General features: G+C 42.9%; 1 protein-coding gene across 2 annotated transcripts in view; it reads left to right on the top strand.

The window, feature by feature from the left end:
- The first annotated feature begins 7,049 nt into the window (after positions 1-7,049).
- Positions 7,050-12,816, top strand: part of swap70a (switching B cell complex subunit SWAP70a) — a 49,928-nt gene continuing 44,161 nt past the window's right edge. For both annotated transcript variants that reach the window (XM_060940825.1, XM_060940826.1), the window contains exon 1: positions 7,050-7,211. In XM_060940825.1, coding sequence (XP_060796808.1) covers positions 7,116-7,211 — 96 coding nt within the window. In that variant the 5' untranslated portion in view covers positions 7,050-7,115. The remainder of the gene's footprint in view (positions 7,212-12,816) is intronic.

A 12,816-nucleotide genomic window follows, 5' to 3' on the forward strand; every position in this document is an offset into this window, starting at 1 on the left:
TAATGAGATGAGATGAGATAATTTTTCAATAAAACTCAAACTTTAACTGTGACAATAAGCAAAAGCTATCCAAAGCCCCATTACAGTGCGTGTTGTTCTAACCCATTACCTCATCTGCAGTTTTATGAGTTAGACTCAGCCAAATCCAAAGCTTCTGGAGGAAATAAAGTTAAATCCTGATTAATCCAGGAAAACTTGTAGTATAAATTAATTTAAAGAAATCTCATCTCATTATCTCTAGCCGCTTTATCCTTCTGCAGGGTCGCAGGCAAGCTGGAGCCTATCCCAGCTGACTACGGGCGAAAGGCGGGGTACACCCTGGACAAGTCGCCAGGTCATCACAGGGCTGACACATAGACACAGACAACCATTCACACTCACATTCACACCTACGGTCAATTTAGAGTCACCAGTTAACCTAACCTGCATGTCTTTGGACTGTGGGGGAAACCGGAGCACCCGGAGGAAACCCACACGGACACGGGGAGAACATGCAAACTCCGCACAGAAAGGCCCTCGCCGGCCACGGGGCTCGAACCCAGACCTTCTTGCTGTGAGGCGACAGCGCTAACCACTACACCACCGTGCCGCCCTTTAAAGAAATGAAACCGAAAAAAAGTTGGTCATGATAGGGGGGACAGAATCACGTTGTGAATGAAAACAAACTGTAAGTGAGTTTGACACTGTTGTAAAATTCCCCTGAAATATTTTACGACGTTTGCGATGGTTAATGTGAACCATACAAAAGAAAAATACAATGAATCCCTGAATGAAATGAAATGAAGATTCACCACAGATATTTATTTTATTGAGGTGTTTGATCGCCATTTCTCCGATTTCTAGGAGTCTAATAATCTATAATTAGATATTACGATGTGGTTATTTTTACACACGTACCTGCTGTACTCGGCTTCCCCGGAATTTTGTAAACAATAACACAGCCGGATCACTGAGGGGACTGAACTAGTTTTGTTGGAACTTTATTGATGCAACTCTTGAATAATTACTATAAAAATGGTAACTTTTGAACAAATATTCAACTCGTCCCGTCAAACAGGCAGACGTGGATTTGACTTGTCCAGACCAAACGTTTGGTTGTCCCGGACAGTCAGACTACCGTTAATGTCGAGGCCTGAGCCTGACATATCTGGTTGCAAGGCCAGATAGATTGGGGAGGGTTGCATCAAGAAGGGTATCCTGAAAACTGTGCCAAATCAAATATGCGGATCATGACAACCTGATGTGGCGACCCCTAAAGGCCCGGTCCCACAATATCGATAACTATAACGATAAATAAATCAGTCCCCTGCAGTTTATGTAGTTGGTGGTCACACCAGACCAATAACGATACCTATAGCCCAGGCCTGGGTTTATCCATATCAATGAGCTTGCTTCTGGAGCCTTTTTTTTTTTTTTCCAGGCCTGGACCTGATCCAGTAAAACATCTGACCAATCAGGTAATTGTTAACACGTGGTGATGTCTGAGCACGTGCTATTTTTCCCCGGGCATCTTTGTACAAACCCCGATTCCAAAAAAGTTGGGACAAAGTACAAATTGTAAATAAAAATGGAATGCAATGATGTGGAAGTTTCAAAATTCCATATTTTATTCAGAATAGAACATAGATGACATATCAAATGTTTAAACTGAGAAAATGTATCATCTCATCTCATTATCTGTAGCCGCTTTATCCTGTTCTACAGGGTCGCAGGCAAGCTGGAGCCTATCCCAGCTGACTATGGGCGAAAGGCGGGGTACACCCTGGACAAGTCGCCAGGTCATCACAGGGCTGACACACAGACACAGACAACCATTCACACTCACATTCACACCTACGGTCAATTTAGAGTCACCAGTTAACCTAACCTGCATGTCTTTGGACTGTGGGGGAAACCGGAGCACCCGGAGGAAACCCACACGGACACGGGGAGAACATGCAAACTCCACACAGAAAGGCCCTCGCCGGCCAGGACCTTCTTGCTGTGAGGCGACAGCGCTAACCACTACACCACCGTGCCGCCCAAAATGTATCATTTAAAGAGAAAAATTAGGTGATTTTAAATTTCATGACAACAACACATCTCAAAAAAGTTGGGACAAGGCCATGTTTCCCACTGTGAGACATCCCCTTTTCTCTTTACAACAGTCTGTAAACGTCTGGGGACTGAGGAGACAAGTTGCTCAAGTTTAGGGATAGGAATGTTAACCCATTCTTATCTAATGTAGGATTCTAGTTGCTCAACTGTCTTAAGTCTTTTTTGTCGTATCTTCCGTTTTATGATGCGCCAAATGTTTTCTATGGGTGAAAGATCTGGACTGCAGGCTGGCCAGTTCAGTACCTGGACCCTTCTTCTACGCAGCCATGATGCTGTAATTGATGCAGTATGTGGTTTGGCATTGTCATGTTGGAAAATGCAAGGCCTTCCCCGAAAGAGACGTCGTCTGGATGGGAGCATATGTTGCTCTAGAACCTGGATGTACCTTTCAGCACTGATGGTGTCTTTCCAGATGTGTAAGCTGCCCATGCCACACGCACTAATGCAACCCCATACCATCAGAGATGCAGGCTTCTGAACTGAGCGCCGATAACAACTTGGGTCATCCTTCTCCTCTTTAGTCCGAATGACACGGCGTCCCTGATTTCCATAAAGAACTTCAAATTTTGATTCGTCTGACCACAAAGTTTTCCACTTTGCCACAGTCCATTTTAAATGAGCCTTGGCCCAGAGAAGATGTCTGCGCTTCTGGATCGTGTTTAGATACGGCTTCTTCTTTGAACTGTAGAGTTTTAGCTGGCAACGGCGGATGGCACGGTGAATTGTGTTCACAGATAATGTTCTCTGGAAATATTCCTGAGCCCGTTTTGTGATTTCCAATACAGAAGCATGCCTGTATGTGATGCAGTGCCGTCTAAGGGCCCGAAGATCACGGGCACCCAGTATGGTTTTCCGGCCTTGACCCTTACGCACAGAGATGCTTCCAGATTCTCTGAATCTTTTGATGATATTCTGCACTGTAGATGATATGTTCAAACTCTTTGCAATTTTACACTGTCAAACTCCTTTCTGATATTGCTCCACTATTTGTCGGCGCAGAATTAGGGGGATTGGTGATCCTCTTCCCATCTTTACTTCTGAGAGCTGCTGCCACTCCAAGATGCTCTTTTTATACCCAGTCATGTTAATGACCTATTGCCAATTGACCTAATGAGTTGCAATTTGGTCCTCCAGCTGTTCCTTTTTTGTACCTTTAACTTTTCCAGCCTCTTATTGCCCCTGTCCCAACTTTTTTGAGATGTGTTGCTGTCATGAAATTTCAAATGAGGCAATATTTGGCATGAAATTTCAAAATGTCTCACTTTCGACATTTGATATGTTGTCTATGTTCTATTGTGAATACAATATCAGTTTTTGAGATTTGTAAATTATTGTGTTCCGTTTTTATTTACAATTTGTACTTTGTCCCAACTTTTTTGGAATCGGGGTTGTACATCTTTGTTGCATCATGAAGTCAGAAAATAATAAATATAATACAAAGTACAGATCTTTTATTCATGGATATGTGATTTTCTGGTGAAATATCAACAGTAAATTAATAAACACATAAATGCAGGTAAGATATTTTAATTATGAGCTTTGGCAGCCCAAACATTTAATTGTTTTGGGCTTCTTGATTTTTATATATACACACATACATCACACACTGAAACATCCATGACCAATCTGTAAATTTTTAGCATCTGTGATGCATCCGTATTAAAATCTATAACCACTCCGTATGTATGTTTGTTTTTTTGTATCCTTTTTTTATTATATTTCTGTAGTCTGTGACCTATCTGTATTTTATCAACCACCGGAGTGTGTACATGGGTTGTTTTGAAGTCCAAGCTGTAAAGTATGACTCAGAATAATGTGCTACTACTTGGAAAAAACTTCCATGACTATTCCTAAATTGCATGCATTTATTTCCCTGAGTGGGAGCACCAACCGGGATTATAGTTGTGGTGTGACTGCTCCAGACTGGAACTAAATTCAGGCATAGGGAGAGTCAGAGTTGTAGTTATAGGTATCGTTATTGGTGTTATGGGACCGGGTCCTAATGGGAGCAAATGAAAAAAGAAGAAAAGGAATGGCAGTTAAAGTGGGACAGAAAGCAAAATAAAATAGGAGTAACAAAGGAAACAGGTTACTCGAAGGGCAACATTAAAGGAGAACTGAAGGCAAATTTTTTATCATCAAAATTCTATTTCTCTCATTTTATTAAATATAGGAATGCATTTTTGATCGCTATTTTGTCGCTGCTGTAGCAAGTTATGAGTGTTTGATATATGCTCTGTAATATATCAGTCCATATGTCAAAGCAATGGCCATAAACGAGATTCGTTGAGACCTGTGCGAGACATCGTAGGATGGAAGTAAAACGTACAGCAAAAATCAAAGTGACCAACATCTGCCGACGTTGCCAAAAGACACGCACGCCGTCTTTCGAATGCTGATGTAATCAAGCCGGAAGTTTTGTTTGTTTTGATAGCAATCAGGAGAGTATGAAAAAAGTAGGCAGTAATCGTCATTTAAACTCGTTTTTGTGCAATATTTCGTTTGGAAAACAGTTTTCAAAATGGCAGCAGTGACACCTGGCTGACACTTCACGTTTCGAAGTCTCGCACAAGTCTCATGAAGATCACGCAGATAAGCGACGCCTGCCGTGGACCAAACGAACCAAATTCAACATGGCTAAAAACCGAACAGGCCGATAAGTCCATCCATCCATCCATCCATCCATTATCTGTAGCCACTTATCCTGTTCTACAGGGTCGTAGGCAAGCTGGATCCTATCCCAGATGACTATAGGTGAGAGGCGGGGTACATCCTGGACAAGTCGCCAGTTTATCGCAGGGCTGATACATAGAGACAAACAACCATTCACACTCACATTCACACCTACGGTCAATTTAGAGTCACCAGTTAACCTAACCTGCATGTCTTTGGACTGTGGGGGAAACTGGAGCACCCGGAGGAAACCCACGCGGACATGGGGAGAACATGCAAACTCCACACAGAAAGCTCCTCGCTTGCCACTGGGCTCGAACCCAGGATCTTCTTGCTGTGAAGCGAGAGTGCTAACAACTATACCACCATGCTGCTCAGGCTGATAAGTATAATATTTAATTGCAATTAGTTGCCAATACCACGGTGGTGTAGTCGTTAGCACTGTCGCCTCACAGCAAGGAGGTCCTGGGTTCGAGGCTGGCGAAGGCCTTTCTGTGTGGAGTTTGCATGTTCTGCAAATGGAGCACGCGTGTCTGTGTGGTTTCCTCCGGGTGCTCCGGTTTCCCCCATAGTCCAAAGACATGCAGGTTAGGCTAATCGGTGACTCTAAATTGACCGTAGGTGTGAATGTGAGTGTGAATGGTTGTCTGTGTCTATGTGTCAGCCCTGTGATGACCTGGCGACTTGTCCAGGGTGTACCCCGCCTTTCACCCGTAGTCAGCTGGGATAGGCTCCAGCCTGCCTGCGACCCTGTAGGACAGGATAAGCGGCTACAGATGATGGATGGATGGTTGCCAATACAAGTCATACTAAAACTGAAAACGTAATTGAATAACATGTTAATTAAGAAATAAAGCAAGTTTAAAAATGACTTCAGTTCTCCTTTAAAGGGCATATTCTGAACCAACCTTGTTTTTTATATATAAAAGAATGTCCCTTTACACACTCATCCAGAAGGGTAATTTTGCACAAGGCCATCTGTCTACAGCAGAAAATAAAATAAAATAACAAAACGCATCTGGAAAAATCCCAAGGGAGTCTGGAGCCAGATTCGTGACGTCACCTGCGGAAGCACCAGCAGGCTGCGCGAGCTTGCGGAGTTTCAGTGCACAGCCTGTGTAGACCAAGTGCTCCCATTTCTCTCTCATTGTCCGATCTTTTGGAAACGATGAGTACTAATCCCATCAAGATTGGTGTTGCTACACCCTCCTACGATACATCTGTTAACCATTTTAATAATTACGCGATAACGCTGAAGAAATTTGCAGAAAACCACCAGGTCGTTTTCTCATAAACAAACCAGCGCTGACGTAGGATTCAGAGGGAGGCGTCCCGCACGCGACGTCACGAAAATCAATGTTTGCCGGGAAATCCAAATGCCAAGTTTTTTCAGAGGCGGACCAATTCAACAAAAATGGCTCGATTTCAACTGAATTTTTCTGGTATTGCGCAAGGTAAAAAAAAAAAAGCAGAATGTTACAGACATTTGACCAGAGTTTAAGATAAAATAGGAGAATTATATTGATCTTGCTCCTGAATTTACCCGTGATATGCACTTTAACTTCTGATGTCATCTAAAACCTGATTGGTTGAAATTAATTTCTGGGAATAAAACAGTCCCAAGGCGGCACGGTGGTGTAGTGGTTAGTGCTGTCGCCTCACAGCAAGAAGGTCCTGGGTTCAAGCCCCGGGTCCGGCGAGGGCCTTTCTGTGTGGAGTTTGCATGTTCTCCCCGTGTCCGCGTGGGTTTCCTCCGGGTGCTCCGGTTTCCCCCACAGTCCAAAGACATGCAGGTTAGGTTAACTGGTGACTCTAAATTGAGCGTAGGTGTGAATGTGAGTGTGAATGGTTGTCTGTGTCTATGTGTCAGCCCTGTGATGACCTGGCGACTTGTCCAGGGTGTACCCCGCCTTTCGCCCGTAGTCAGCTGGGATAGGCTCCAGCTTGCCTGCGACCCTGTAGAAGGATAAAGCGGCTAGAGCTAATGAGATGAGATGAAAACAGTCCCAGGTCTCCCCTGTCCTATCCTAAGTGTCCCCTGTCACCCCTAGACTTTTCCACTTTTTTTGTGTGTATTCTGCTCATTTGTTGTCAGTCTCGAACCATTTTAAAATGTTTCCCAACAGGATTCAGAGATTCCCTAGCTCTGAGTAATACCTCTATCATTTCTAATCTCAGCTCAGAGCTCCAGCACTCAGTCAAATGACGTCACCAGTGACTGCGCCTCGAAGCGCGCTGGATAGGTGGCGTCCTTTCCTTCTCACACACTTCCTCCAGCAGGCTGGGGTTATTGCTCGGGTGTTGAGTGAAGCCGGTGTTCATTGTCAGGAGTTCACAGGTGGAAAATGGTCCATAGAAGCGAAATCCTGAAGCCCGTTTGGCATGCGTTCGCCGCGCTGGATGTGGGCCGGAAAGGAAAAGTGTCCAAGTCTCAGCTGAAGGTAGGAAGTGAAGGAAGAAAAGAAATCAGCTGGAGAAACTGATGTGGACAGGAACTTATTTTAAACAAGTTATTTCCTTGTCTTGGAGTGAAACTGGATTTTTAAATGTTAAATGACTTTAAAGACACTGTTCATGGTTTTGCGCAATTTCTGTGCGTATTTAAATCAAAAGCGCGTTTAATGACGTCACAACATTATTCTGCTTTTTCTAAGGGGAAATAACATCCCTTTATTTATTTATTTTCTTAAAATTAATTTATTTTTCTTTTTAAGGTTCTTATTTCCCCACCAGATAAGCACTGACTGTGTGTCGGACATTTTTTGAACATTTATCTGGCCTGATTTTTATTTCCTTTAATAATATACTCAGTTCATTAGAGTTCATTAATGAAATTAGATAGATAGATAGATAGATAGATAGATAGATAGATAGATAGATAGAAAGAAAGAACTTTATTGATCCCTTTGGGAGGGTTCCCTCAGGGAAATTAAAATTCCAGCAGCATCATTACAGGATAAACAGAGAATAGGAAATAAAGAAAACTTCTAGATAAAGGACTACAGGACTATAAAAAAAGTCTTAGGCATATCTAAAGAAATGTGGTAGACCAAAAATGGCTAAAAAATAATGAAATTAAATGTTTCAACATAACCCCCCTGCTATAAACCATAATAAATCAATATTTGGTGTGAGACGACCCTTTGCTTTAAAAAAAAGAAAAAAGGTCCAATGAGTGCAGTTTTATAAGGAAATGAGCTGTAGGTTTTACTGAGCATCTTCCAGAACCAGCCACAGTTCTTCTGGACACTTTGCCACACTTGCGTCTTCATTTTGCACCAAAACCCAGCAGCCTTCATTATGATTTCTTTTTTTAATCTGAAAAGAAAGTGCTCTTTTATAGAATCTGCTGCTCAGATACAAATTTTTTTCCTCATTCATCTCATTATCTGTAGCCGCTTTATCCTGTTCTACAGGGTCGCAGGCAAGCTGGAGCCTATCCCAGCTGACTACGGGCGAAAGGCGGGGTACACCCTGGACAAGTCGCCAGGTCATCACAGGGCTGACACATAGACACAGACAACCATTCACATTCACACCTACGGTCAATTTAGAGTCACCAGTTAACCTAACCTGCATGTCTTTGGACTGTGGGGGAAACCGGAGCACCCGGAGGAAATCCACACGGACACGGGGAGAACATGCAAACTCCGCACAGAAAGGCCCTCGCCGGCCACGGGGCTCGAACCCGGACCTTCTTGCTGTGAGGCGACAGCGCTAACCACTACACCACCGTGCCGCCCCAAATTCTTTTCCTGTAACGTTTAATTTTGTGCTGGAAAAAAGCGAACGTTTGGATCTCCTAAAATTTTTTGTAATGTTTTGACTCGATAATGTAGAAGTCTATCCATTATCTGTAGCCACTTATCCTGTGCAGGGTCACAGGCAAGCTGGAGCCTATCCCAACTGACTATGGGTGAGAGGCGGGGTACACCCTGGACAAGTCGCTAGGTTATTGCAGGGCTGATACATAGAGACAAACCACCATTCACACCTACGGTCAATTTAGAGTCACCAGTTAACCTAACCTGCATGTCTTTGGACTGTGGAGGAAACCCACGCGGACACGGGGAGAACATGCAAACTCTACACAGAAAGGCCCTCGCCAGCCGCTGGGCTCGAACCCAGGACCTTCTTGCTGTAAGGCGACAGCGCTAACCACTACACCACCGTGCCACCCCTAATGTAGAAGTCATAAAATAGAAATCTATAACAAAGTTTGTATGAAAAAACAACACAGGGCCTAAGACTTTTGCACAGGACTGTATGTATATGCATCATAAATATGTGTAATATATTAATTAATCTTGACAATTTTATAATTTGTTCATACTGATTTTTGGGGACAACTTCCTGTTTGATGCTGCTGATCACACCCCATTATATGATGTCGTATGAATTAAGATATTACGGGTTTAAGGGTTCATAACTTTATCGTGCATCAGGCCAGAAAATAAATATTATGCAGTGTCCCAATTTACCTGACACAGACACAAATATCACTTCTCAAATCCTTACATATTGGGTTGTATGAAACTAAAAGTCTCACTTCATGTTCTTATTTATAGAAATGTCATTTATGCTTGGTCTGTCATGCACAGATGGAAATGCATGTGGTGAGGGGGTAAAACAAAACGCTCTCATTTCTGAGTAATGCAGATGAAGTCTTAAGATAACACTCAACACCTGACATGTGGCTTTGAATTATAGAGTTGAGTACTTCTCTGCTTTTGTCCTTCATGTTATCTGTAAGATTTGCACTTCCCATGGGAAAAAAATAGTTTATCCCGAAGTTGCACCCTGCACTCTTAGAAAATAAAGTACATTCTTGTACCTTTAGGGATACACAGGCTCGTCACTGGATCAGTACCGTTTATACACTGCTTGAGAACATATAGGTACCTTTTTGGCCCTAAAAACGTATACACAGTTGCTGTGAAGTCCAATATGAGCCCTAAGGGGCACACTAGTGTAGATTGTACCTCAGGGAACAGAAATGGACTCCTACTGTGCCCCTATTTCTGACAGTGTGGCTTCAGTGTTTAATCTCAGCTGAATATTTGAACCCAAGAGCTGCTGCTGCTGTAATCGTACAGACTATCCTGTTCTCATCCCAGGCCTTTATTCACAATCTACATCAGTTTATCTTTACACTCTCACACCCTAGGGTGTTAGAAAGAAAGAAAGAAAGAAAGAAAGAAAGAAAGAAAGAAAGAGAAAATTTGAAAATGTAAATCTCTCACCATCTTCAATTATTCCATTTAATCCCAAATTAAAAAAAAAAAAATTACAACACCAATGAAAAGATGGCTCAAGGAGGTTAAAGTTTGCCAGATGTATTAGCATGTATTAACCACCAGTGTTTCCCTTAAATTTACTGTTTTTTATTTTTTAAGGGGGAGGGGATGCCCCTCCCTGTGGCTCCTATTACAGAGTGTATAGAACTGCATGCCTCCCCCTGACCTTAAAATGGAGGTGGGGGGTGCAGGGTCCCATTGGAGGGACCAGTATAATGTTCCAATATTATATTGGGCACTAACAGTTTACTCTGAATTTTCAATAACAGCAGGGCCGCGTTAACCCTTGCCGAGGCCCTGGGCAGACACCCCCCCGAGGCCCCACCCCCGCCTGTTGTCAACTGCGCTCAGCAAATTCACCCCCTCAGACGTGTCTGTCTAACTACGGTAGACACAGAAACTTAAATAATGATAGTGGCACAATTAGAAATACTATTGAACGATAAAACTTTATATCCATCAACACCTATTTAGGGCGGCACGGTGGTGTAGTGGTTAGCGCTGTCGCCTCACAGCAAGAAGGTCCTGGGTTCGAGCCCCGGGGCCGGCGAGGGCCTTTCTGTGCGGAGTTTGCATGTTCTCCCCGTGTCCGCGTGGGTTTCCTCCGGGTGCTCCGGTTTCCCCCACAGTCCAAAGACATGCAGGTTAGGTTAACTGGTGACTCTAAATTGACCGTAGGTGTGAGTGTGAATGGTTGTCTGTGTCTATGTGTCAGCCCTGTGACGACCTGGCGACTTGTCCAGGGTGTACCCCGCCTTTCGCCCGTAGTCAGCTGGGATAGGCTCCAGCTTGCCTGCGACCCTGTAGAAGGATAAAGCGGCTAGAGATAATGAGATGAGATGAACACCTATTTAATCGAGAAAAAGCAATGGTGAAATAGGCAACTGCATGGTGAAAAAATCCATCAGACATCACGGTTAACAAGTCTGGTTAACTAAAGTTTAGCCTCAAGAAGCCTTTGAATGAGTGAGTCAATGAACAACATGTCAAGAACATAACCTCGGCCTACAACAGTTTCTTTAGTATTCAGAACAAGAACATTCATTTGGTATATAACCGTTCGTTTTCATTTTGGAATCCAGGCAACTTTTACCTTGTGAAAACAAAGAGCGATAACAAAGAAAGAAAAATATCTTGCTTCTCAGAAATAAATCTCAAAATGTTAGGCTATGTGAAACATTTCATCCTTTCACACACGTAATGTCCCAAACAGCAGTGGCACACAGCTTTGCGCATTCAGTTTGACAGCCATGGGTCAACTTACATACAAGGGCACTTTCCTACTTTTCTGGAAAGCGAAGTCATTAATTAAATCATTGAACTCAAGCTGGCGTAGCGTGTGAAGACATGGTGGACAGTGATCATATTGACAATGACGGGTGATTTATGCGACGGGACAAGGTGGGCTTCCTTACGGGTGGCGAAATGCATCAAAAATGTTATCAATATGATCAAAACTTCTGAAAATATCGTTTCATATTTTCCGATCTCGCTACCTCCGAGGCCCCCTAGTGGCCGAGGCCCTGGGCAGCTGCCCATGAAGCCCATTAGGATAACGCGTCCTTGAATAACAGTGATAATATTTACAACAAAGTTGACTTTTGAACATTAGGGAATAATTTCCTGCGTGGTTTCACTCGCTGGAAGTATTAATTGCATTTTAATATCTAGGATTACTTGTTTTAACGCGTTTAGCATTATTTTATATTTGTATCTATATGTAGTTACTTGTTTTGTGTATATTTACAGAGCCGTACTATTTTATTCAACTATTTACAGTCGTATTTGTTTGTACTTTTACTGTTACTGATCTGTGATATCAAATTATCTGTAATTACCTGTGATAATGATGTATTACATTTTGATGGTTGATGTACTGATTAGCATGAGTTTGTTTTAGTTTTATACATTTAAATATCACTCTCCTGGCCACAGGGTATAATTTTATCCCTCTGAATGGCTCTTTATAGGCATTTTACAAGGGTGTATTTCATATCTCCTGTTTTAATGAGGGTATATTTTGCTTTTCTATACTGTTGGTTTGCAGACTCTGCTATTAGTATTTTACCTCATTCTCATCTCATTATCTCTAGCCGCTTTATCCTGTTCTACAGGGTCGCAGGCAAGCTGGAGCCTATCCCAGCTGACTACAGGCGAAAGGCGGGGTACACCCTGGACAAGTCGCCAGGTCATCACAGGGCTGACACATAGACACAGACAACCATTCACACTCACATTCACACCTACGGTCAATTTAGAGTCACCAGTTAACCTAACCTGCATGTCTTTGGACTGCGGGGGAAACCGGAGCAACCGGAGGAAACCCACGCGGACACGGGGAGAACATGCAAACTCCGCACAGAAAGGCCCTCGCCGGCCACGGGGCTCGAACCCGGACCTTCTTGCTGTGAGGCGACAGCGCTAACCACTACACCACCGTGCCGCCAGTATTTTACCTAATATAAATAGAGGATATTACACATTTGCGTGAAGATATGAAGTTTATCTTCAAGCGGTGAATATATTTCTCAACATGAGAAGATAAACTTCATATTTTCACATCACTGTGTAATGTTCTGAATATTATATGGACACAACCACAAAAAAACAAACAAAAAAAACCCTCGCAAGTTAATGAAAAGAATTTGAATTTTGAACAACGCGCATCTAGTCAACGGGAAAACATTGTGAGTGATGTCATTGGAGTGAAATATCAGGAATTATTATCCAGTACATACAGGACACTTTT

This window comes from Neoarius graeffei, chromosome 15 (assembly GCF_027579695.1).
Source record: "Neoarius graeffei isolate fNeoGra1 chromosome 15, fNeoGra1.pri, whole genome shotgun sequence".
Classification (NCBI taxonomy): domain Eukaryota; kingdom Metazoa; phylum Chordata; class Actinopteri; order Siluriformes; family Ariidae; genus Neoarius; species Neoarius graeffei.